This window comes from Alosa sapidissima, chromosome 23 (assembly GCF_018492685.1).
Source record: "Alosa sapidissima isolate fAloSap1 chromosome 23, fAloSap1.pri, whole genome shotgun sequence".
In the NCBI taxonomy this organism is placed as follows: Eukaryota; Metazoa; Chordata; class Actinopteri; order Clupeiformes; family Clupeidae; genus Alosa; species Alosa sapidissima.
Window position 1 is genome coordinate 5,385,181 of NC_055979.1, and position 25,545 is coordinate 5,410,725.

A 25,545-nucleotide genomic window follows, 5' to 3' on the forward strand; every position below is an offset into this window, starting at 1 on the left:
AAATTTGACTTGCATGATGTCGCAATACATCGTACTTTCATAAAATCATGCAACATATTCTACCTTGTCTATGGACATCGTTATTTGCAAAGCCGTTGCTAGATAAACAAATAGCGTGTGTGCGACAGAGGAAGTTCTTTGGTGTTGCTTTAACTCTGCTAAGGTCTTATCACAACATAGTAGGCTACATTGAAGAGACTAAACTAAGTTAAGTTATGCAATCAAGCAGTATCTCAAAGCTAACGTTAGAATACTGTTTGGATGTCGAATTTAGCATGCTTAGCCTACTTGCAGCTGCTTGTCAATTTCGATGAGGGGCTCATTTTATTGACTCTGACACTGAATGTTTGTAAAATCCCGATGTAAATGGAAAAGTGTTTTCCAAAATTCAAAAGTGCTTGTCCCAAGGAGAAGTACAAACCTTTATTTTAACTATGTAGAAAACGTTGCAGAAAAATGAATTGCATCCACACGTCAGCAGCCTTTTAACTGTGTTACAATTGCAAGGGTTCCCTCACGAACGTCTTAAAGTGACAAGACGATCTTAATTACCCCCCCCCCCCCCCTTGTCCAAGTCAGCTACCGCCACAAATTGATCCAATTCTGTGGGAAACACTGTGACAGTTATAGATGTATTATTTTTTATCATCCCAACATGCTTGTGAGGGTCTCCGTTCATTGCTTAACTAGTGCAGAATAAAGATTAAAGAAAGTGAGAAGTTAAAGGGTTGGACATGAAATCCATCGTCAAATCCTCTCCTCAGATGTGTGCTGTGACTTCCAGGCATGCTCATATGTCCCAATGCAATCTACATGCTAAATAAATGACTAATTTATCCTTCGGCTTCTTGTCTTCAGTCCTACACTAAAATCCATTATTTACTACCCACAGCATCAAGTAGTGCTTCTTTAAGAAGATGTTGGTTGGTACGCTGCTCAGTAGTGCATTCTGTGCAATCTGTGAATGTATAAAACAGCATGATGTGCCTGTGTGTGTGTGTGTGTGTGTGTGTGTGTGTGTGTGTGTGTGTGTGTGTGTGTGTGTTCTGCATGTTCGTATGCCAGGTAAGCTTGAGGTAACCATGAGCACCGTGTCCGGTGGCTTCCCTGGTTGAGGATGAACATCGTGTTTGTCCCAAAGAGAGTGCATAGTCCCGTGAGAGAGAGAGAGAGAGAGAGAGTCCAGAGTCGATGAATCGATGTGAGAGAGAACGATAAAGGGAACAAATAGAAGGAGAGAGAGAAAATAGAAATAGAGAAAGAGAGAAAAAGAGAGAGAGAGAGAAGAGAGAAGAGAGAGAGATGCAATGTTGCTCCAAGCTTACTCCCTCTTCGGGGCCATCATACCCGGTTGGCGTCGGCTGGCGCTGGGGTGGAGTTCTGGAGGTTCTGGACCTGGTCCAAGACCCAGCTGATGTCAGGCCTCTCCTGTGGGTTAGGCACCATCATGGAGCTCAGGAGGACCTGCAGGCCCTGGGAGTAGCTGTGTGGGGAGAAGACAACAGGAGGACGATTCATATGCAAGTCATGCAGTTCAGAATATGTGTATATCCAGTGTGCATGACTGTGGGTGTGTGTGAGAGAGAGTTCATATTTTATTGTGTTTTATCTTAGTTCCACAATGAAAACAATGAAGAAAAAGCCAACCTTCAAGGGAAGCACATTTATTTTGAGAAGAAAAAAAATAAAGAAATATTTTTCAATAAAAACATATCTGACAGTTATTGGCAGCTCTAATTCTTTGTAAAGCCTCCCTTTGCCAATAAAATAGCTCTTGGCTCATAGTCTTCTCTTAACATCCCATACAGTTAGAGAATACAAAGCAGGGGATTTGAGAGCAGTACTCTTTACAAAATATCTACGGACCGTCCAGATTTTCTCTTGTGCATTCTCCTCCTAAGCTCAACCCTCTATGGGGGTCAGCTGAGGATTCCAAGATAACCATGTGGTAGAAACTTGCTTTTGTGTTCAGAAAACCATTTTTTGCAGTGATCTGGACATACATTTTGGGCCACTGACCTACTGGGTGATCCAATCATGACCGACTTCTAGTGTTTTGGCAGAGCCATCTAGATTTTGATTTAAAATATCCAAATATTTGGTGCAGATATCAATACACTTTGCCCTTATTGGTGTCCTATACTCTTGTCTTTCCTATGTTGAGGAATGACTAGGGCCTTTTACTTTATTTTTATACCTCAATGAAAGGAAGTGATGGATTACTGTGTGGAATTTTATGACCTCTGATTGCCCTTAAGGAAGAATGGAATTGGAATGGATTTTATTTATGATTTTCTAGGGGCCCAATACATTCTTTGAAGACTCATCTTTACTGGGGGTGCCAATAAATGTGGAGGGCGCAGTATATTAGAATTTTGGTTGACAGGAATTCAAAACTTCAGGTGTGGTTGACAGGGAGTCAACACCTCAGGTAAAGTGAAAAATGAGAAATTGTGTAATTATACTGTGATTAAGATTTTGTAGAGTTAAAAGAGTAGTTTTGCAGAGTTCAAAGACCAGAAGAGAAGAGAAGAGTGCACCTTTTGCATATAGTGGTATACTATTTCACTCTGACAGAACACCCCAATGTCTCTGACCGTTTTTGAGGAGTTCTTGTGGAACTGACCTGCAAGGCTGTGGAATGGTGACAAGGTTCTGAACAGCGAGGGCCACACTATCTCCTTTCTGGAACACCATGTCATACGGCCCCTCCAACATCATCATGCTGTACAGCACACAGCCTAAGGACTAATCACACAGACAACACACGTTGGGCCACTGCCTTGGACCACGTCATCCATCTGATGTAAATACAATACATCTGAGTACTTCATCTTCAATGATGTCGATCAGAACAGTTTAAAGAACATCATCCCTCACAGATGACAAAAATCAATTATTAAACAAATCCATGTGGACATATAAACTTTTTTGTATGTCTTTGATCCTTAAACAAATTCTTAATGATGTCTTTGTTATGTTAAATTGTGTTACCATAATGTAGTATGACATCAATCAGCTCTTTCCATCATTCACTGTCTTCATAATGACGGTCATCCAGGGAATAGAATTTAGAACAAAGACTACACTGTCTGAGCACTTCTATTTTTAGTGCCCCCTTTTCATGAGCTCATGCTATCCATTCTAAGCTAAGCTTTTGCCGTTACCATGTATGATGTGCAACCACTGATGTAGCTGTAGCTCCCCCCCCCCCCCCCCCAAACACACACATATCTCCTTATGAGCTGTATTCTGATCAAGGTTTCAGTTTTTCTCTGCCACCATTTCTTTGGTGTTTATCCCTGAAGGAGGTTCAGGCTCTGGGCTCTGTAAAGCATCTTGAGACCATTTCAATTGTTATTGGCGCCATGGAAATCAATCAAATTTTACCTGATTGAATTATATTATCAACAGTGTACGTAAACACTGAGGATGACATTCAAAGAACCAAAGAAATCTGCTTGGAAAAATAAAACCAAAAGTTACGTTTGCAAGTCACACACTATTTATCTTCAACCAACCTTGGCCTTTGCCACACCAAGCTTATTCCCTACAAATGACCAAAAATAACCCGTGTGGGAGACCTGACCAGTATTCCATCTGTTCCTGCTAGATAAGATAGGAAGGTGGACCGTCACTTACCCAGATGTCCGTGCGCTCGTCGATGATACACTGGCTCTCCACATTAAACAGCTCAGGCGCCCTGTACGAGATGGTGCACCTCTGAGCTGCCCAGTCCTATGCAAAACCACCAGGGAACACTTTCAGATATACAGTTCCTATCTAAGTCCCCTAAAGACTGCACACCTATTCAAATACAGAGCAATGTAGACTAATCTACTGCAAATGCTCCAATGTCAACCTTCTGAGTGTCCACTCGCAGTTCAACCTCACCTGAATGGTCATCGCCTCTCTGGAGCCCCGCACCTCTATGCGGGCCCTGTTCATGGAACCCAGGTCCATTAGAACCGGCCGGTCATTCTCGTCCAGCAGAACGTTTGTGGGCTTCAGGTCTCTGGTGAAGGAGAACGGGGGAAGAAAAATGATGGACGAGTGACAAGAGGTGGAGGTGAAAACACGGAGAAGGTTGAGCAGGACAGATGAGATAAGGGTGGAGAGGAAAACAGAAAACAGAAATAAGAAGCTTTGACAGATAGGAGGTTGAACAGCCAACAATTGTGCAGGGCTGAATTTGTGACAATACTTTTCCAGTGCTAACTGATTGGAGGTTTTTATTCTTTTGCAAGAACTAAAGTAAAACAGAATTAATGAGATTTAATAGATGCTTTCATCCAAAGCATCAGGGACTCACAATGGTAGGTTTGGGTTTTGAACCTGGGCAAACCATTTCTCATGCTGCCACTGCTATAACCCCAAGTGTGTAATTGTGGTGTAATTGTGGCTGGAAGCAGGCAGTAGAAAGGGGGAAGGATACCTGTATGAATAGCCTTGGTCGTGGATGTGTGTATGTGTGTGAAGGAGGTTATGTCGTAGATGTGTGTGTGTGTGTGTGTGTGTGTGTGTGTAAAGGGACCATCGTACCTGTGTGCGCAGCCTCGGTTGTGGATGTGTGTGTGTGTGTGTGTAAAAAGAACCATCGTACCTGTGTGCGTAGCCTCAGTCGTAGATGTGTGTGTGTAAAGAAACCATCGTACCTGTGTGCGTAGCCTCAGTCGTAGATGTGTGTGTGTGTGTGTGTAAAGGGACCATCGTACCTGTGTGCGTAGCCTCGGTCGTGGATGGCCTTGAGGCCGTCACAGATCCCCCTCAGGATGTAGATGATGCGACTCTCTGGCATGGAACTGCTCTTGTCCCTCAACTTCTCCAGTGCTGACCACAGGCTTCCCTTCTACACACACACACACACTTTTATTTTATTCATATTCATATCATGGCAGAATCCAAATATCCACAGAAACACAGACACTCACATCAGGATAGCCCTATTATTACTTTCATTCTTCCACACAATTTCACACTTTTGAAACTCAGTTAATATCTTATCAGAAAGTTGAATCATTTCTACCAAATGGGCATCAAAAGAGGCCATCACTTATGCAGAGCTGAGGGAGACAAGCTTTGAATCTAATATTAGAGATCCAAGATATGCTCAACACACACACACACACACACACACACACACACACACACACACACACACACACACACACACACACACACACACTTTCATCTTTCTTAGTAGCTTCAGTCTACTTGATCTGCTGTGACGAGTAGACACACACAAACACACAGCTAAAGATCACATTCTGCTTTACTCACACACAGAAATTCACACATTTCAGTCACTTTATTTACTCTTAGCACAGCCTCTATACTCACACTGAGCGGGCGGGCGGACACACACACACACACACTTAAACAATTAATTCAAAACAGTCTCAAAAGTCTCAAAGGGCCTTTGATGTACAACAGAAATACACCCAAACACACACGTGTACACCAGGCAGGGCTCAACGTTAACTTGGCATGAGGTAACAATTTGGTATACAATTTTGGAACACTTGGAACGATTTGATAGCCAAATGCAACAGGGCAACCATTAATGTTGAGCCCTAGTGTACACAGTCACGCAAACACACCCACATCAAAACGCATGACTCAGTCGCACACACAGTCGCGCACACACTCTCTCACACACACACACACACACACACACACTCTGAAACTCACGCTGACGTAGGGCAGCAGCAGCCAGGCCTCCGTCTTGCCGGCGCGCTCCACAAAGGCATGCCCGGTGAGGCGCAGGACGTTGGGGTGGTCGAAGAGCCGGTGCATCTCCACCTCCGTCTGTGCCTCTTGCCGGCCCTCGCGGTCGTGGCACAGAATGCGCTTGAGCGCGTAGAAGCGCCCGTCGTGTGCGCCCTCCACCAGGTCCACGTAGCTGAAGCCGCTGGAGGAGGGGCAGACATGGGGGGGACGCAGAGGTGAGACATGACATGGCATACCAAACAGGGCAGGACAGAGACCAGGAGGAGACAGGGGGGGAGACAAAAGATATGTTGTGCCCCCCCTCACCCGGTACGTAGGCTATTGACAGCTAGCTTTAAAAGGAAGGTGAAGAATAAGACAGACAAAAAACAGCAACAGGACAAACACAGACACACACACACAAAAGGTTGCAGAAGTGACAGCCAGACTAAGAATGATGGAACAACAGGAATGTAGCAATCGGAGAGAGAGAGAGAGAGAGAGAGAGAGAGAGAGAGAGAGAGAGAGAGAGAGAGAGAGAGAAGCATAACAACTCACCCCTCATCTAGCTTCTGGATGAAGTAGTATTTCTTGTTGTCGATGGTAATGGTCCCTCGAGAGCAAATACACAGAGCCTGTCCCATCGTCTCAGGGGCATTTCGTGGCAAGCTGACCAGGGGGAGAGGACCAGCACTGGGCCAGAAGATAGAACATCCACTGCTATTGACAGAACCTCTCTGGAGCATCCTCACACTCTCACTGACTGTAGCAAGGCTAAAATAACACTGGATAGATACAATCTACCATTTAACAGCACAGGGGCTATAACTTCTTCAAGACTGTATGACGTCTAAGATCTTCACTCGGTTCATTCTGTCGTTGGAAAAACAAGACACTACGCACTCTGGGACTATTGGGTCGTGTCGTAGGGCTGCCTTAATTATTCAAGGAATGAACCAACGTCAGACTGCAAGGGTTTACCCCAACCGGTGAAAAAACGATGCAGAGCGATGGCTCATCGCATCAAAACCGGACCTGTTCCTCATTGGTTTAGAGCCAGTGACGTTCGTTGGTGCATTGGTACTTCGACAGTGAATTAATCCATCGATTCTGGCTCAACGTATGGGCTGCAGCTAGTAATAGAACAACTACAAATAATTGCGGACATATTTACGATTAGAAAAAGGCAACTCAAACGATCTAACGTATCGTGAAATTCGAAAAGCTACGTGGCACATAATGGTACAAACGGGACCCGTAAAGACGCTTTACAAGTGTAGCATAGCCTAATGCGAGAAGACATTGAGAAGCGGCAAAGTATTTAAAGTTGAGCTTGACACAAAGGTTCCTTATTGCATTTAATGTATTCGGGCGTCTTTGTGATTGCAGCATTCGGCATCAATATTTAACTTACAGAAATAGTTTACCTTAGAGAGGAAGCTTTCTGTCGGTCCTCCAAGCGCTTTTATCCAGCTTTTCTCCCACACGTCCACACTACTTCCGTGTACATCAGACGTAAAATGTGACGCAGCTGCAGCCACAATTAACCCCTTCACCGCCTAATATGCAAGTAGGCGTCATCCCATGTACCAAATGTAACATAATGTCTATGATGTAACCAGCCCCAATACGTCAGGTCCATGTAAGTCATAATTTAACAAATAAAATAATGAAAGCTACACGGTTGTTCTACAGGTGGGAGAGTGACACTAAATATGTCCACCTTTATAAGCTACATTTTGTGTAGGATTGCAAAGCTATGACCAAGACAAACGTCCTGTTTTGACTATGATCCTATTTACAGTGTATGTGTATTTGTTTTATTATTCATGAATGAAGACTGACATGACAAAGTGCAAAATGAGTGACCATTTTAAAACATTTTATTTACAAAGCCAAGACACCCCTCATAGCAAGTTGGTTCTGCACAACTTGTTTTTTTCAAAAATAATTTATAAATGGGCATTACTGATAAGACAAACAGAAATTGCACACAACAATGACTGTAGTTTACACTAACAGCTTACTTCTTGCAAAGTTCGCAACCTCAAAGGCCCCATACATTGGTCAAAAGGCATTTTATTTTCAATGCAGGAAAGATGGGATTTGATTTCTGAACATTTCACCACTGGTCAAGTAACACCATACAAGCTTATTATTCAAGTTTAATAATAGAAAAGGGAAGACCTTTTTATAATAGGTCAAATATAAAATAAAAATGACATGGAAATAGGGTACAGCCTTGCATATAACACACTGTGTGTGATGTATTGACAAGACAGTAGCTTGCTTTCTTTGGTAATGGTGAGGATGAGATGGGAAACTGGAGACTGTACATCTCCAAAATGGCCAAACTGTGCAGTAGTAACCTCCCAGTGCTATGAAAGCAGAGATGGAACTGATCCATGACTGTCATGGGATGCCCGCTTGAATATCAGACGTCACTAATATTCTTCTCCCTCCTCATCCTCCTCGAAGGAGTCAACGCCCACTTCTTCGTAATCCTTCTCCAGGGCGGCCATGTCTTCTCTGGCCTCGGAGAACTCGCCCTCCTCCATGCCCTCTCCCACATACCAGTGCACGAAGGCGCGCTTGGCGTACATCAGGTCAAACTTGTGGTCCAGACGGGCCCAGGCCTCAGCAATAGCTGTGGTGTTGCTGAGCATGCACACGGCCCTTTGCACTTTGGCCAGGTCTCCGCCGGGCACCACTGTTGGAGGTTGGTAGTTGATGCCCACCTTGAAGCCAGTGGGGCACCAGTCCACAAACTGGATGCTCCTCTTGGTCTTGATGGCGGCAATGGCAACGTTTACGTCCTTGGGGACGACGTCTCCACGGTAGAGCAGGCAGCAGGCCATGTATTTGCCGTGGCGCGGGTCACACTTCACCATCTGGTTGGCGGGCTCAAAGCAAGAGTTGGTGATCTCAGCCACAGACAGCTGTTCATGGTAGGCCTTCTCGGCAGAGATGACAGGGGCGTAGGTGGCCAGGGGGAAGTGGATGCGGGGGTAGGGCACCAGGTTGGTCTGGAACTCTGTCAGGTCAACATTCAGAGCACCGTCGAAACGCAGGGAGGCCGTGATAGAGGAGACAATCTGGCTGATCAGCCTGTTCAGGTTGGTGTAAGAGGGACGCTCAATGTCCAAGTTGCGACGGCAGATGTCGTAGATGGCCTCGTTGTCTACCATGAAGGCACAGTCGGAGTGCTCCAGGGTTGTGTGGGTGGTCAGGATGGAGTTGTAAGGCTCTACAACAGCAGTGGAAACCTGGGGTGCTGGGTAAATGGCAAATTCAAGCTTGGACTTCTTCCCAAAGTCAACAGAGAGGCGCTCCATCAGCAGGGAGGTGAAGCCTGAGCCGGTGCCCCCACCAAAGCTGTGGAACACCAAGAAACCTTGGAGCCCTGTGCACTGATCAGCCTGTAAAAACACAGGAGAATGTTTTCCACACGTTTTACACAGGATAGCATTTTATTAGATTTTAAGGAGACTTTTTATATGGTAGATCGTTCACCCTCACAAACAAAAAGCCTTTGTCTGATAATTATCCAGAGTTTCCTGTGGGATTTTCCATAATGAGTTAGGGGAAATAATGTTAGCCAGACTGGTAAAGGATCAAATCAGTGTCAACAGTAGAATACTTAAATTATGTCCTAATCAAAGTAAATAAACTCTGAAGTCTCTCAAATTCTTAGACATGCAAAGATGTTTTTTTTACATTACCAGTTTACGGATGCGGTCTAGTACTGAGTCGATAATCTCCTTGCCGATGGTGTAGTGTCCACGGGCGTAGTTATTCGCTGCGTCCTCCTTCCCAGAGATGAGCTGTTCAGGGTGGAACAACTGACGGTAGGTGCCTGTACGAACTTCATCTGAAAAGAACATTTCCACATGCTTTACATTACAATTGATTAATTTAGCAGACTCTTTAAACCAAAGGGGCTTCTGGGAGAGGTGTAAAGATGGAGATGTGTCAATATTTGTGTTCAAACCCATGACCCTGGTATTTACATCTTGCTCCAATGGTGAAGCAACACAAACAGGCTGCACTGTCTACAATGCAATTTGTTTCATGTAAAATATTGCCCATTATTTCTCCTACTCATTTAATTCATTCAAATGTTGTGTGAATGTACAAACTACAGTCTTACCAATCACTGTTGGCTCCAGGTCGACAAAGATGGCACGTGGCACATATTTCCCAGCACCCGTATCACTGAAGAAGGTGGTAAAGGAGTCATCATGGCCGCCGACAGGCTTGTTGCTGGGCATCTGGCCATCAGGCTGGATGCCATGCTCCAGACAGTAGAGCTCCCAGCAGGTGTTGCCCATCTGAACGCCTGCCTGGCCCACATGAACTGAGATACACTCACGCTGTGGAGACAGGAAAGACAGAGATGAGAACACCTGCAGCTTCATTTGATTTAGCATCACTTTTGCACTAGCATAGCCCAGGGAATTATTTAAAAAATCTTACATACTACTGGGTCAGCCTAAATGACACAATAACGTTTCTACTGCAAATTACAGTAGAATTTCCCAATGAAACTTTTATTCACAAATAAAATGCATTATTGTAAATGTATCAAGGCACTACACTGGGCTATTAGAGATCCTTTACTTTGCACTAGTTTGAATAAGATACATACGAGTGTGGATATATTAGCAGGATTTTTAAAGATCTGGGTAGCCCAGTTACTCCAATGTAGGTCTGAGAACATTACGTAACCTTAATTAAATCTCCAACCTAGACATACCCTGACCTTGCACATTTGATGAATGATTCTTAGTCTTAAACAACTCACAGTAACCTTACTTTGTGGTGAATGCATTTGGATGATTGAAAATGGATATGTATACAGATATGTCTAGGTGTTATATTTCCAGATAAATTTGCATTTTACAATACATGGGAGCTTGTAAACCAGCCATGTCCAAAATATCAGTTTAATTCCCTACAGTTCAATGAACTGCCTTGCATAATATTTGCACAGGCAAGGGTCATAGCCTCATTTGATAGACCTCCAGCTCTGGCTGACTGTATTGGTAGCAAACCATGCAGAAATACAACGCATCAGACATCACAAGGTCAGTTACGCAATCGCTTAACTATGGCAACTCAGCTGGTTTTCTGGCCCTAGAGGCCTTGGCAGAGTGACACAGTATTGTGCAGTGGCATCTCGTTACCCACAGATGGCAGTACAATCAGGTGAGAACAGTCTTTAGTTGTTGCACAGTTTATAGTTGAGTGACAGCTACAGCTGACAGGTGAGTATTTGGTAGGGCTAAAGCCTAAGGCTGCCTAGCATGTCAGGCCCCTTCATTGTGACGCTGACCAAACAAATCTTTGCCTGGCACGCTGCCTTTGTAAAGACAGAGAGAAATGCCACATCCTTGTTTTGCCAACAGAATTGGTTTAGATAGGACATTATGCATTTCCTTAAGAAAGATTCCTGTAGCACTGTACTTAATATAGATTGACATTATTTTGCCATTCATGTTTACACTTGTACTTTACCAAGCTTGTTATGCTTGATATGGAATTATCAGGTATACCCTCACATACCTCAGAGTAATTGGCATGTTGACAACAAGTCCATATCAAAGTTGAACAGGACCAACGCCCTACAGTGGAATTTTAAGCATCTTACTTAAAAAAAGGTCAGGTGCAAATTGCAAACACACCATGAAGAGCATCAACACTCCTTGCTTACACTCCTATCTGTAAAAGGGCAAATTGAGCAAAGGCGGAGCTAGTCTGTCCTGTTTTTTTAAACTGGTTTATGGCAATATGGTGATGGAGAGAAATGGTGCAGAAAGCCAAAGATGACAAAGGTCAACAATAGCAAGACTGCAGCTCAAAAAATAAAGGATTATTTTCTGAATACTGGGCAGAGGACAGAAATCTGTGAATGACCAGTGCATCACAATGATGTGAGTGCCAGTTCACATCTGTACCCTTAGCGGCACATCATCAAAAACAGTCACCCAGTAACACCACAGTGCTATGAATAGTGCTGCAGTGTATGCTGTGGTTGCTGGAATCTGTGTCTACACCTCCAGGATGTGCCCTACTTTATCCCAGGAAGGGCACCTCGGCCCACACGCAAGCCCACACCAAAGCCCTCGTGTCGGACACACTGCGCTCCTGAATTCCCCTCTCCCGGGGGTTGGGGCAACTATTTTTACCCAGCTATTCCAGCCCCACTGTTAGTCCGACAGGTCACAAAGGGACTGGTGGGGTGATTGAGGATGGCATAGGGACATGAGACCATGGGAATGCCTTGTATGGGCATGACTGCCAGGTCAGCAAGTCTATTTATGGGTACTACCATGGCCCCTTCAACACAAACCCTCCTATCCTTTTCTTCCCCATAGCCTACTGACCTAGCAACCTTACTCTGTATGTGCTAACAACCATCCAACCTGATGACATTTGGGACCTTCAAAGAAGAAACTGCCCATCTCGTGCTGCTGCGGCAACAGGCATCCTCATCGGGCAGAGAGGCCACTGCAGCCACTGGACCGCATGAGGACAAAGCCCAGTGACTCGGCACAAAATCCAATACTGCAGGCTCAGTGCAATGATGCTGCATTAAAAGGCATGGACATTTAAAGCAAAACATCGATATCAGGAGAGCTGAAAAGCAATTCACTGATAAACATTCTCATTTTTAATGGAGCAGTCTGTGTAGAGACTGCAATTAGATAAACCAGTTTCATACAAGACAGGAGTGTGAACCAAACCCATTCTGAAATTAATTTGAAACTGATTAAAGAACACATAAAGGTGCACTGTAATCAGTGATTGCTGTATGCCGATATGTCAGATATGCCATTGTTAATGGATAACCTGTTCCACTCACAGCCACTTCATGAACCTACATTCTGTAGTCGTATGACGTTTGCATGTCTGTCCACTGTGGACCTTGGTTTCAGAGACGTGACATGACGTGCTCAAAAACTGCTTAAAATGTTATCACTTGGCTGTGAATATTCACAACACACTTGGCGGTGACAGCACAAAATTGTGCTTTGGGGTCTAATGGCTGTTAGAACTAACAAACTGTCTTTTGAGTTCTTCTGTTTGCCATTTCCTGCTCGCTCCCCACTACTTGAGGTGTGCTAAAAAAATGGTCTCCAAAGTGCAAACTCAGACCCATAAACAGTGTGAAACATTTGTCTTTGCAATTCAACACAAACAAAATGACTTCCTCACCCACAACCCCCTTCCCCCCCTTAAAGCTGAAAGAGTTAAAAACATTCCAGCCACTCGCTCTGATCCTGTGGCAATCTCCAATCATGTGTTCAGAGGAAGGGTGGTGGGTGGCTTGAGGGAGGGGGTGTCCGGGATACCACAAGGAAGGACTTAGGAACCCACATGTTGAACTGATCAACATGTTACAGTGGGGCTTATGGATTATTAAAGAACTATTTCACTGAGTAGTTAAGCACCAAGTGCCCTTTAAGCAACAAAACCCAGGCACTCAGTCTGGTGGGGAAGCTTGCTTATCCCTCAGGGCTTGGCTGCTCTCCAGGAGCACATCAATTCAGTGTTGCTTATAACCAGCAGTTATTTAAAAATACATCTATACAGAGGGAATATGTAACTGAAGCACAGCTATGATGAAAAGGTTCGACATCAACATAAATCCAGACTAAAGACTAATGAGATGGTGTCAAAGGGGATGTTTCAATGTTTCTGCTTCTCCTGTATTTGCTCTAACTGTTCAGCTATATCCTTCCTTATGTTCATATGCATTTGAGAAAATAGAAATAACTGCCCTCTCCAAGCAAAGGAACAACACAGGTCCTGAGCCACATCAGCATTTCAGACGTCTGTGCCAGGGCAGCAAATAAACACACCCATAATCGCACCACGACCTAAATTGTAAACGCCCTCTTCAAAAGACGTCTCCATGCAGTTTAACTGAAACCATACCATAGCTTGTCAATCAACTAACAACGTGTCTGCAGTGTTTTCTCTAAGAGAAATAATGAAAAACGAAATAATTTCAAGGCAAACGATTGTGGGAAAACAGCGCCACCATTGGTCTTGTAGGTACTTTGTCTTTGTGGTGCAGGGGGAAAAAAATGGACACTCAATATAAGTGATGCGTCATTGGCGCGAGAAGGACGAATCTGCGTAGGCTACAAGCTTAGGCTACTGCATCGCACCAAGTTACAGGGCCAAATATGACTAACTATTCTATTCAAACACTATGACGCATGTGCTTATAGGCTGTAGGCTATAGGCTGACGAACATATTTTTTTCCCGGAAAACAAAGATGTCATTAGAATTTGCGCGCGCAGAATTATTTTTTATTTTTTATTAACAATTTAGTATGCCTAACTAAAAATTACAAGTAGATCACGTCACATTCGCTTGTGTCAAACAAGGCTACTTTGGAAACTATAACCAAATTATGTTAATACGTCGTTACAAAGTTATCTTTTTTTGCGGAAACAGATTTGATGGCGCCCGCCTTTTTAAATTAACAGAAGCAAATGAATAGACTGGCGAATGAAATAGAAAACAGGTCTCTTACCATGTTGCTTGATTGATTCTGTAGATATTAGGATAACGTCGTGGTTTGTTTAAGCTCTATAACTTCTCACTGCGCGCCTGCAATGTGGTTTGCGTGAGACAGTCCTACTCTGACTCGGCATGAGTTCGTTTTTATACCTAGCCTACCTTACAGGCGCTGGGGGAGGGACTAGACACTCCTCAGCACTCAAAACTCAATTTTCATTCGGTGAACAGATATACAGCATCGCAACACTATTTCATTCTCCGGGTAGGTTCCGGTTTAAATTTAATAGGCTAATGAAAGCTACTTTATTCACAGCCGCAACAACATTAGTGTTTTTTTTTTACTTAGTCTATGGGCAATCCATTTCTGATGTTTTGACCATTTGTGTCGCACATTTCGTTCCACATGTGGCAACCCACTACTCTCGACCGGACACCATGACTGTGACACACAGCAGTCAAATCCAAAAGTCGTTGGACTATGATAACAGTGAGCTTTCCAGTAGGCTAAGCTTGAAGGATCATGTGATGACACTATCCCTGATAATATCACCTAACGTTAAATTAGCCTATGCCGCCCGTAAGCCTATAAGCCAAGTTGTCCTCGTCCCGATAGTGTCAAAAGAGTTTATAACCGCTTCGCTCGATTTAGGCTACCATATTCACATTATTGGTCACCAACTCGGTCCTAGTTGTCTATATCACCGGATTTGGAGCAGAATCTGGTTACTAGATATTTTTTTCACTCTTTGGAGGGACGGTGCTTAAATGTTTTGCTTGATTAGAGGTCAGGCTGCGCACTTGCACAAACACGCGCGCACACAGGAAGAGGAAGAGGGTGATTGACTTGAGGACACCGGAGGACACCCGGGAAGTTCGCTTTGATTTATTTCATTTTTACTTCCCCATAGATAAATGAATGAATAAAGTAAGGGATTGGTTAATTTATGACTACATCAAACCAGAAGTAGGCTAACCATCCATTCCCCATGTGTAGCCTATTCCCGGCCTTTCTATCCTTTCTATATTTAGTCCATAGCTTGGCTACAGTGATTTAAACATTATATGCTACCATATAATTTTGTTTTGGTCCAAGAAAGACACGTTGCAAGGAGTCTGAAAGCAGTCTTAATGACAGGCCTACATTTTCAATGTGCATTGGCCCTTATTAGGCGCAGTTAGGCCTAAGCTACAACGTTGCAGTTTTGAAATAATATAGCCTATTTAGGCTACTTCAATAGAATAAGCACTATCAGCAGTACAACTGCGAAAGTTCCATTAATATTGTATATAATATAATATTATATTATAGTTGTTATTTATTATGAGTCTATAATGCCACAGTTGCATCGTGATCTAAACATAAAAGGATAATAAACATGTGAAATGGCTTTGGTGAAAATAACGACATCTAGTGTAGGCTACAGATAGGTGATTTTATATTTTCTGTGAGAAATATTTCAGATTCACAATTTCAACAACCATGGTATTAATAAAAAATTGTAATGTTTCAATTAGGGCTGTCAAAATAACTGATTAATTTCGATTAATTAATTTGAGAAAAAATAACTGATTAAAAAAATTAGTGCAGATTAATCGATTCCGTATGACCTTTGACCCCGAGCCGTTCTAGTCAGTAAAAATTAGACTGTAAAATGAAGGAGAGAGAAGAAAAACGTGCTGCTTGGATCATTGATTGGAACATTTATTTTTTTTAAAAACGGGATGGTGTTGATAAAAAGTAAAGTGTTGAAAATAAAGTCCTCTGCAATGTCGGCAGCAAGGAATTTGCATATCACCGGAGTTCATCAACTCTATAGTCGCACATCAATGCAAAGAAATAAGTGTTGACATTGAGGGGAGTGCTAATTTATTTTCATTGTGTCTCCAAGGTAATATCTGTGGCCTGAAATGCCTTGTATGTGAAAAAAAAACTTCTTACCGAAGCACTTTATTTTGAATTTATTTGAATTTGAAGCACTTTGAATTTATTTCCTCAGCATATTAGGTCATATCATAGATTATTATGGCAATTATTTGAACAGTGAAAATAATAATAAAAGAGTTTTTGAACTTTAATGTCACTAATGCTGATTATTCAATGATTCATTTGAATTTAAATATTTAAAATACTTTCACAGCAAAAATTATATATATGCGATTAATTTAGATTAATTAATCACAGAGTATGTAATTAATTAGATTTTTTTTTTTAATCGATTGACAGCTCTAGTTTCAATTAAATAACTTTACATAATTTAACGTAAGCACGCAAGCCCTATTTCTGAGGCATATAGGCCTAATTTTATGTATGCTAGACTAGTTCTGAAGATAAAATGAGTGGGCTTTCTCTGCTAGGACAAAGTCTGTTTTGTTAATGCAGCTTGTGTGGTGATAAAATTAGCATTTATTTCAAGTTCCAATCAATCACACAGTCCTGCTGTAAGATTTGGAAGAGAAACAAAACACTTTGAATAGTCCAACTGTAGAGGGCACCCTAAACTCATCCACTGCAGAGCCTTCTAATATAAGGCTTTGACCCACTGCCATATTATATGCAGCTCTGATCCACTGTTTAATAAAGTGTACAACTTGGATAAGGCAACTACCAGAACCAATCAAACCGACCTACAAAGTCATACTATCTTTCTTTAAAGGTAAACAGTAGCCTAGCCGACCCTGGGAAGATGGGATTTTATCATATTTGGGGCAAAGTCATGGAATTTTGTTGTAGCATTTTACATTTACTTGCCAAAATACATTAATAGTGTTATAAAAATGGATATACAAATACAGTTTATTTTTACGCAGAATTGGTGGTGAGCCTAACTTTGTGTATTCAATGTCCATTTAAATGAATTTCCGATCTAAAAAAAAGTGAAAGATTCTTGAACGCTAGGCCTACGCTGGTGCTTGAATCAAAAATCTTTGATCAGGGTATTGTAGGTAGGCTACCATATTATTTATTATAGGTCATGGGAATTCAGTTTTTGGCAGGGAACGTGATGGAATTTTACATTTGACTTGAGAGCTCTGCTGGAAAAATAGGCGAGTGGGCCTAAACCACTCTCTTTGAACAAAAATGTGTAAATGCTATGAACAAACCAAATAGTCCTAAATACCCAAGAAGTCTGATCCTGAGGTGATGCACTGTTAGCCTGCGCATCCTATATTAATCTACCTTAACCCCCCCCCCCCCCACACACACACTCTTTATTCTTTATTTTATTTTTGACCAATTTGTTTATTATTTCAATTATGTATTTATTTTCCCCCCATGTTATGTTATTATTGTTGTTGTACCACTGTCATTGTTTTATGTTTGTTTGTAAGCACTTTGGTTCAACTCAGTTGTTTTTAAATGTGCTATAGAAATAAAGTTGACTTGACTTGACTTGACTATTTTCTCTTTTGCAGTAGGATACTAGCCTATTTATTTATTTATTTAACCGCTTAAAAATGTCAATAGGCCTATGAAAAAAGAACATACTTGTGCTTTGACTAGGTGAAGGTAGCTAGCTGATGTTTTGAAGGCAGTTCATACATGCAATGTTGTTTTAATCTTTTTAAAAATTAATTCGAGTTCGAGTCAAACGAAAGAGAGATAGGCACATGTGCAAGAGGAAGTCGACGCCCCATTTTTAAGAGGCGAGCTTGATGTTGTGCGTATTTTGTGACGTAACAGAACAATCCCACTCTTTTTTTTTTGGTTGCTTTTTTCCCCTCCGAAGAACGAACGAACGACTGTTTGAAATCTCGTTTGGGCTTGTATTAGTGTAAATGGGGGAGTCCTGTACACTCGTCGTAAACACTTCAACATCAAGGAAATCTTTTTGGGGCACTGACAACTAGCTGGGGTACTATCTCCGATTGACGGGGACGTAAACAAGCTTTCTTTTGGTTGTTGCTGCTGGCTGGCGTGTCTGCCAGCTGTTTTGAACGCAAAATGGAGCAAGCTGCGAGCCGATACCAAGTGGTAAGTTGGAAGGATACAGCCATTTCATTTAACGATACCATACGAAACATAATTTTCGTTATGTTTACTGGTGTTGTTCTTCAGAAGCACCTCTAATGGAAACCTACAACTACTACCTTAATGAACACCTTTCGAGCTAGGACAAGCATCAGAAAGCTAACGCGAAAGCTCGCCAAGCTCAGCTAACGTTAGCTAGCTAACGTTAACTAGCTGGCCGTAAATGTTCCTTTCTAACTTCCGCATCCGTCGAATTATACATCAAAATTGATTCATGTTTCATATACACAGTCAAGTGTGTGCTTAATAACATATTAGACAATATACATTAAAAGGCAAGCTGTCTTGTTCTTTGGAAAGTTGTCCAAAACATTGTGCAGCTAAAATCGTTCCAGCTGTTCTACAGTGGCCACGCGAGATACCAGGACTTTGCCATGTGATTGTTTCACATACTTTTGTACTATTTTCAGGATCGCTCTAGTCTGTGTGTGTGTTTAATGTATCAATGGGGGAATTGTTGAAATGGCAACTTGGACTTGTGGAGGCCACTTTCATTATCATTGCCAATATTTGAATTTTGGTCAATGTACCTCTAACCCAATGCCAGAAGCAGCTAATGTGTGAAGTGTAGTGAGAAGAGATGTAACGTTAGGCTACATCTCAGTGCAAAGTATGTGCTTGGACATGTTGGGTTGAAGAGGGGATGTAGGATAAGTGTAGGCCTACTGTGCTGTACACTGATGATGACAGATGCATTGAACATACATTGCCCACATGGCTATGTGGTATTTATAATTCAGGTATTAGATATAATGCAGGCCTTTATCATACACCCATATGGTTCTTTGGAGTATGAACTGCTGTTTTGCCAGCACATTCTCTATGTGATAAAGGCTTGAGGCAGAACCTTCAGCGTGTTGATGAGACTATCGCCAATATCTGGAGGTCACCACTATAGATTTAGCCTATGACTTCGAGTGCATCAGATTGAAGTTCTTCTGTAGTTTACAGCATTAAACAACTTCAGGTTTAGTTTTGTTTTCGGCTGTGCATATGGTAATAATCAACCCGAAGATCCTGTCCATGAATGTTGCTAGGCCTACCAAATGTCCAAGGTTCAAATTGTGTTAGTGTGGCACTAACAGTCTGTGTTTCAAATGTTGAGGCCCTCAAAACAGACTTCATGCTGAATGGCACACATGACAGAATCACCACTGCTGCTGGCCTAGCACCCCATTTCTTTGAGGACAAGTTGACATTCATAGTCTTTTAATAATAGCCTGTTGTTCGGTTGCTCTCAGTCCGAAGCAGTGTCAGTGTGGTAGGCCACAATTTCTTCAGTATTCTGGGCACTTGAACCTGCCTATTACCAAAATGCTGAAAGTCAGTCTATGTTCTTTCTTTGTCTGACTAAACTAATAATAGATAAATAGGCTTCCACATCCTGTTTGAATGTGGTGAAGTAGCGACTTTTAATACATCAGTGAAGTCAGGCAGTTGCTATGCAACCAACGTCTTTCAATGTGGGGTTTTCCTGAATCTGAAGGGTAATTTTTTGTTTGGGCTAGTGTACCCGTACCTCAGTCAGTTCACTGGGCACTCCGGTACCTACCCTCCATCTCTTTCTGTCTTCCTTGGTTCGATTCCACCGGTCAGTTAATAATTCATGTGCTCTCACTTGACCATTTCACAGAGGGCTGTGGGCTGTGCCTCTCTTTTCAGCATCTCGTAAGAAGATTTCTCAGCACCCCTCCCCCCCCTTCTTTCCATCACTGCATCATACAATCTCCCAGTTTTTTCTCCCCTCTGTTTAGACTCTCTGCCTTAGTCCCCCCTGCTATCTACTTACCAGTCTCCCTTTACCCCCACCATTTCACCCCTCTCTCTCAGTCTCCGCAGTCATTTTCTCTTTCCCTTTCTTCTCTCACTCCTCCACCACTCTTCTTCCTCAGCCCCTCTCTCTCTCTCTCTCTCTCTCTCTCTCTCTCTCTCTCTCTCTCTCTCTCTCTCTCTCTCTCTCTCTCTCTCTTTCTCTCTTTCTCTCTGCGAGCCTGTGGACACAGTGGTGAGAGAGGCTGTGGAGGAGTGCAGGAATGTCCCAGTGGCCCGTTGGAACGCCCTCCTCTCCTCACTGGAGTCCGTGTGAGCCGCTTACAGTGCTCCCTCACCCCAGCACGAGGAGGCTGGTGGGGGGGTGGATGCGGACTCCTCGGTTTTTGTATGTTTTACAGTGTGACTCAAAAAACAGCCTCACAGCTGTTGGATTGCCCATTGCATTTATGGATGCTAGTATTCATTTTAGCGGATAATGTAATTGCAAAATAATATATTATATTATTAATTAAGTGATATGCAGTGCAGTCAGTGTTGTGTAGACAAGCACAATCCCACACCAGAATCCACTCGCAACTGCAGGCATGGGAGGTGGCATGCTAGCAATGTCTGCTAACATCTGTCAATGAGGTTTCAGCATCAGTGTTTCAGGTTTAGGCTACTCACTGCACAGCACTGTACCTGCTGGATGCTGGTGCTACGCTAGTGCTTGCTGGAACTGTTGAATTTTAGGATTGTGGCTCTTCCAGTAATCTGAGGTGAAGGTTTTCCATTGTTGAATCTAGAGTGTTGATGATGGATCATAATATATTGAAAAACAAAAAAATAACTCAAACAGCTCTGTCTATGATTACAGTGCATAACAAACAAAATGGTAGGCCTAACTGGTGGGTATTAGTCAGATGCTTGGTGGTTATTTTTGTAATGCTGCCTCTGCTTTAGTTAAAAGGTTCCTCTTTTAACTTAATCCCAGCAGAGGCTGGAGCGATGGAGCAGGGGCTGGCGTGTTCGCCTCTGACATCTTCTTACATAACAGCACAACACACACACACACACACATATACACACACACACACACACATATACACACACACACATATACACACACACACACACATATACACACACACACATATACACACACACACACACACATATACACACACACACACACACACATATACACACACACACACATGCACACACACATATACACACGCACATGCACACACACATATACACACACACACACACACACACATGCACACACACATATACACACACACACACACGCACGCACACAGTTTTCATGGTCATCTCATCTGCCGCCCTTTGCCCCCTCCTCCTTTGACTTCCTTTTATATGGCGATAAGGACAGACGCCATCACCAGTCCACGTAGGTCATTTAGCAAGATCGGAAGAACTCCCCAGTAGAGTGACCTCCAGCACCCTTCTCCTGTGTACAGTGTAGATTGGATTGGGTGTTACACACACACACACACAGCCCACAAGTGCTCGTCCCATGAGATCTGTATAGTGTTTGGATTTGAGTGCATGCTAAACGGCTAATAGCAGCAACAATATCAGTGCTGGACACACGTGAATCGACGCACCAGCCGTCCACCTCCACCACCACCTAATTATCGGTGGACGGCTGCAGGTGTGGCGATTCACGTGTGTCCAGCACTGGGCCGGAGTGAGGGCTCTCTGACAGGTGCAGTGTTCTGGGGGATCCAGCGGCTCATCTTACAGCTGTTCAGATGTTTCCCATGTGATGAGCTCTGGGGGGTCTGATTTCTTCATTTGGCACCCACTGATCCTGCCTGGGCACCCAAGGACATTATCAGCATGAAGGCCAAGCAGCCTGTTGCACCCTGGTGTGAGGTAGTCATGTAGTGTGGATATCATTTGACCGGATGAGGTAGTCAAATAAAGGAGACACTCACTCACTCTCACTCACACACACACACACACACACACACACACACACACACACACACACACACACACACACACACACACGTGCGCTTTCCAGGTGTTTGGAATCAGGGGTGAACTCATGAATCAATATGTTATGATACTTTGCCCATAATAATAATGTCCCAACAATACAGTGATTCTGAAGTACTCAATTAGTCTGGAAAAATCCAAACTCATTCATGAAGTGAATAGAGTCTGGTCACTCTCGGTTGGGAAACGTTTCCAACACTCGCATCACAACGGACACTAACATTGAAATCTAGCCTTACCAATCACATTGATAAGAGATTCCTAACGTTACTTCCTACTTCCCCTAAACTTAAAAAACTATACTACAATAAACGGCATCAACAGTCAGGAAACAATGTATGTATGTCTACCCTTGCTGTAAATACATTTCTGCATTTTTCCAACTGCATTTTTTGACGTTTGCAGGGATGGTGTTGCTGCTTCTGTTTATCACAATAAGTTTCGGTTTAGTCTGACCCTCTCGTCGCTGATTGGCCTGACATTTTTCTTATCTGAGGGAAATGATTATGAACTATGGTGTTCCAGACTAGATCTGCCTGAAAGAAGATCTAGGTGGGCGGGGCCAGGCTAGTACTGAATAGCCTACATGGCAAAACATTGATCCATGATATCTGTGTAATGAAGTAGGCAAAAAGTACAACAAGCTGGAATTATATATGTATTTACTGCATTTCACAACTGAATTGAACAGTGTGCAAAGTGCATAGAGTTTTTGCTTAGTGCCTCTTAAAAATAGAAAATAATTGATAGTGTGTGTAGAGGATTACTCTCATTCATTTAAGCACCATCACACGGATGCATTCAGTAGTGACTCTGGTCAGTCAGACTGGCAGAGGAGTCCATTTAGAACCATAGTAGAATTTAATATTGTAAAGTAAAAAATTAAGTATTGTAAGTAAAAAATGTTGATACTACGACATATTCATATTTGTCCCACCCCTAATACTGACTGTGTCTGTCCCTCTGTCAGTCCTTCTATCTCTCGCTTTCTCTGTCTGTGTGTTTCTCTTCTCCCTCTGTCTCCTGCTTTATAAGGGGTAAGGGCACCGATTTGATCAGATAAGCACTGGTCGTGTAACTGATCTACTGCCGCTGATAAATGCCAGTGGGTCATTCCACGCCAACTCAGCCAACCATGTACATGACACCTCTCAGATTTTGCTGAAAAGCGGTGAAAATATGCCTTATGTTACCAAACAAGGGAATCTGAAGTTTCAGGTCAATATCAAACGGTTTGCCCGTGGCGTCCATTTGAATTTCGTGTGCCACGGCCGTAATTGACACATTGGAATTTCACATTTCATCTTTTGCCATTTTTAGAAGCCCATAACGTCTGTTCTAATAGTGGTAGAAGGCTGGAAACATTCCTTACTGTTTGGGTGAGAGGTGGGTCACCAAAGTCTTAAAAAATGTTGACGGCATGTGTGATTTTTCACTTTTTGGGTGGCCTTAGCACCACAATTAATGATCATATTTATTCTGATCAGGATTATTTGTTAAATGTGGGAACCTTGCTCTTGCCAAAATGAATTTGAAGGGTATGGTACCACTGGCGGGGGTTTTATGGGGGTCCAAAAACCCTCTCCGGCAGAGGTGAACTACCATACCGGTTTCCAGCCTTCTACCACTATTAGAACAGACGTTCTGGGCTTCCAAAAATGGCAAAAGAATGAAATTCCAATGTGTCATTATGGCCGTGGCACCCCTAAATTCAAATGGACGCCACGGGCAAACCGTTTAAGATATTGACCTGAAACTTCAGATTCCCTTGTTTGGTAACATAAGGCATATTTTCACCGCTTTTCAGCAAAATCTGAGAGGTACCATGTACATGATACCCCGATGACCCCAGTGTATTTTTAGCAGAGAATACCCTACGGTAGCAGCAACACCAGTCTATTACATGTATAACATGCAGAGTATGGTCCTTTGGGATGTAATCCATAGTCCAAGTCAGTTGAATAGCCTGACGTACTCAGACCAATTCTCAATAACAGTTGAGAAGGGGGAGTCTCAAATGGGCAAATTAAACTGAAGTTGGTACATTCAACTTTTCATAAATCTTGTCATTTGAAAATGAAATGCACCATCCAGGTTACTCACTGACCCAATCAGAGCCGCGGCAGCCAGTTGTTGTTCACAAAAGTGCCTCCACGGTGCCCCTCTGTCTGTGATCGTAGCAGATAAATGATTGTGTAACTGTTGGGAAATCTGTTTCAGTGGGGGAGAGACCAGACCCTTCTCATTAAGTGAATTTCATGAAGTGAATGTAGATGTGTTTATAGCCAACTTCACTAACAGCTAGTCTGAAATTGCTTCCCTGTACTATGCACTGAGCTGAACTGAAATGAAATAGGCTAGCCTAATTGGCTCCATGTACTAAGCTATATTGGATTCTTATGCACTGAACTGAATTGAAATTTCAATTAATTGTATTTATACAATAGGCTACTGTTTTGTTCTGTCTCGTTTGAATAAAGGGCTTGTCTGTGCCCTGTGTTCACTGATCAAGGTAGGACATGGCAGTCGGTAGTCAAGTGGTCGTCTCTGTGTTGTCTTCTGTAGTTGGCACTCCTAAGGATAGGCTTGGATCATGTGTGGAGGAGAGAGGGAACGGAGGGATGTCAGACGGAGGAGGGGGATGAGCGAGGGAGAGTTGAAGGGACAGGGAAAGGTGTAGTCGTTAGAGCCGGAGTGACGTGAGAGTGAGAAGACTGGGGGGCACAATGAAAAGAAGAACAAGCGCGACACAGCGCTCTTATCTGGGACGCCTGTCAGAAGAACAGATCACAGGGAAAAAAGAGACAGAGAGAGAGAGAAATGGAGCAAACAAGAGAATATTTTTGCTCTGGTAGACTCCCGTGGCCTGTTTGTACATTAGCACCACAAAGAGGAATAGGCTGGTGAAGACTGCTGCACACGTCTCTTTCTTTCTTTCTTTCTTTCTTTCTTTCTTTCTTTTTCTCTCTCTCCCCTCTTTCTCCTCTTTTTTTCTGTTCTGCTGAGGGAGCGTTAAAGTGGGGAACCTAAGATAGCAGCAGCCTAATGCACGTGGACATCCTGCTGACTGCCTCTACCTCTTCACCCTCTCTCTCTCTCTCTCTCTCTCTCTCTCTCTCTCTCTCTCTCTCTCTCTCTCTCTCTCTGTGTGTGTGTGTGAGAGTATCCATGTGTAGGGACATCTATATGAGTACACTCTCTAAGTGGTGTGTGTGTTAATGTGAGCAGACTATTTGCTGACATCCTGTGCTGACGATGATAAATAATAATACGTTTATTTTATATAGCGCCTTTCTCAAACCCAAGGTTGCTTTACATAGTAGGAAGGCAGGGAAACACAATAACAAATAAACAAACAATACAACAAAGACAAGTTATCTGTATGGAACTATGTGTTGGGTGTAGAGGAGAAGTGATCATTAAACAGAAAGGTCTTGAAATGTGCTTTGAAGAAAGCAAGAGAAGGACAGGCACAAAGGGGTTGGGG

General features: G+C 42.9%; 3 protein-coding genes across 5 annotated transcripts in view; 1 reads left to right on the top strand and 2 right to left on the bottom strand.

The window, feature by feature from the left end:
• Window positions 1-914: 914 nt before the first annotated feature.
• Window positions 915-7,269, bottom strand: stk16 (serine/threonine kinase 16). Its single transcript, XM_042079992.1, has 8 exons — window positions 7,137-7,269; window positions 6,268-6,402; window positions 5,692-5,911; window positions 4,716-4,849; window positions 3,895-4,015; window positions 3,643-3,738; window positions 2,627-2,748; window positions 915-1,483 (listed from the first exon to the last, which is right to left on the bottom strand). The coding sequence occupies exons 2-8, from the start codon at window positions 6,351-6,353 to the stop codon at window positions 1,342-1,344; spliced, it is 921 nt and encodes a 306-aa protein (XP_041935926.1). The 5' UTR covers window positions 6,354-6,402; window positions 7,137-7,269; the 3' UTR covers window positions 915-1,341.
• A 305-nt stretch (window positions 7,270-7,574) lies between these two features.
• Window positions 7,575-14,414, bottom strand: tuba8l2 (tubulin, alpha 8 like 2). The gene is made up of 4 exons (XM_042079991.1): window positions 14,259-14,414; window positions 9,860-10,082; window positions 9,432-9,580; window positions 7,575-9,128 (listed from the first exon to the last, which is right to left on the bottom strand). Exons 1-4 carry the CDS (start codon window positions 14,259-14,261, stop codon window positions 8,154-8,156), a joined length of 1,350 nt encoding a protein of 449 aa, XP_041935925.1. The 5' UTR covers window positions 14,262-14,414; the 3' UTR covers window positions 7,575-8,153.
• A 3,505-nt stretch (window positions 14,415-17,919) lies between these two features.
• Window positions 17,920-25,545, top strand: part of ndfip2 (Nedd4 family interacting protein 2) — a 34,442-nt gene continuing 26,816 nt past the window's right edge. For 2 of the 3 annotated variants that reach the window (XM_042080527.1, XM_042080529.1), the window contains exon 1: window positions 17,920-18,218. In XM_042080527.1, coding sequence (XP_041936461.1) covers window positions 18,189-18,218 — 30 coding nt within the window. In that variant the 5' untranslated portion in view covers window positions 17,920-18,188. The remainder of the gene's footprint in view (window positions 18,219-25,545) is intronic. The other variant, XM_042080526.1, reaches the window with a different exon arrangement.

Excerpts from the sequence above, each read along its gene's own strand:
- stk16 (XM_042079992.1), bottom strand. The coding sequence starts at position 6,353 with ATGGGACAGGCTCTGTGTATTTGCTCTCGAGGGACCATTACCATCGAC. Across the intron at positions 5,912-6,267 it reads ATCCAGAAGCTAGATGAGGG|CGGCTTCAGCTACGTGGACC; the intron begins GTGAGTTGTTAT and ends CCCCTCCTCCAG. Across the intron at positions 1,484-2,626 it reads ACCATTCCACAGCCTTGCAG|CTACTCCCAGGGCCTGCAGG; the intron begins GTCAGTTCCACA and ends CTCCCCACACAG.
- tuba8l2 (XM_042079991.1), bottom strand. Across the intron at positions 9,581-9,859 it reads CCTGGAGCCAACAGTGATTG|ATGAAGTTCGTACAGGCACC; the intron begins GTAAGACTGTAG and ends TGTTCTTTTCAG. Across the intron at positions 9,129-9,431 it reads TAGACCGCATCCGTAAACTG|GCTGATCAGTGCACAGGGCT; the intron begins GTAATGTAAAAA and ends GTGTTTTTACAG.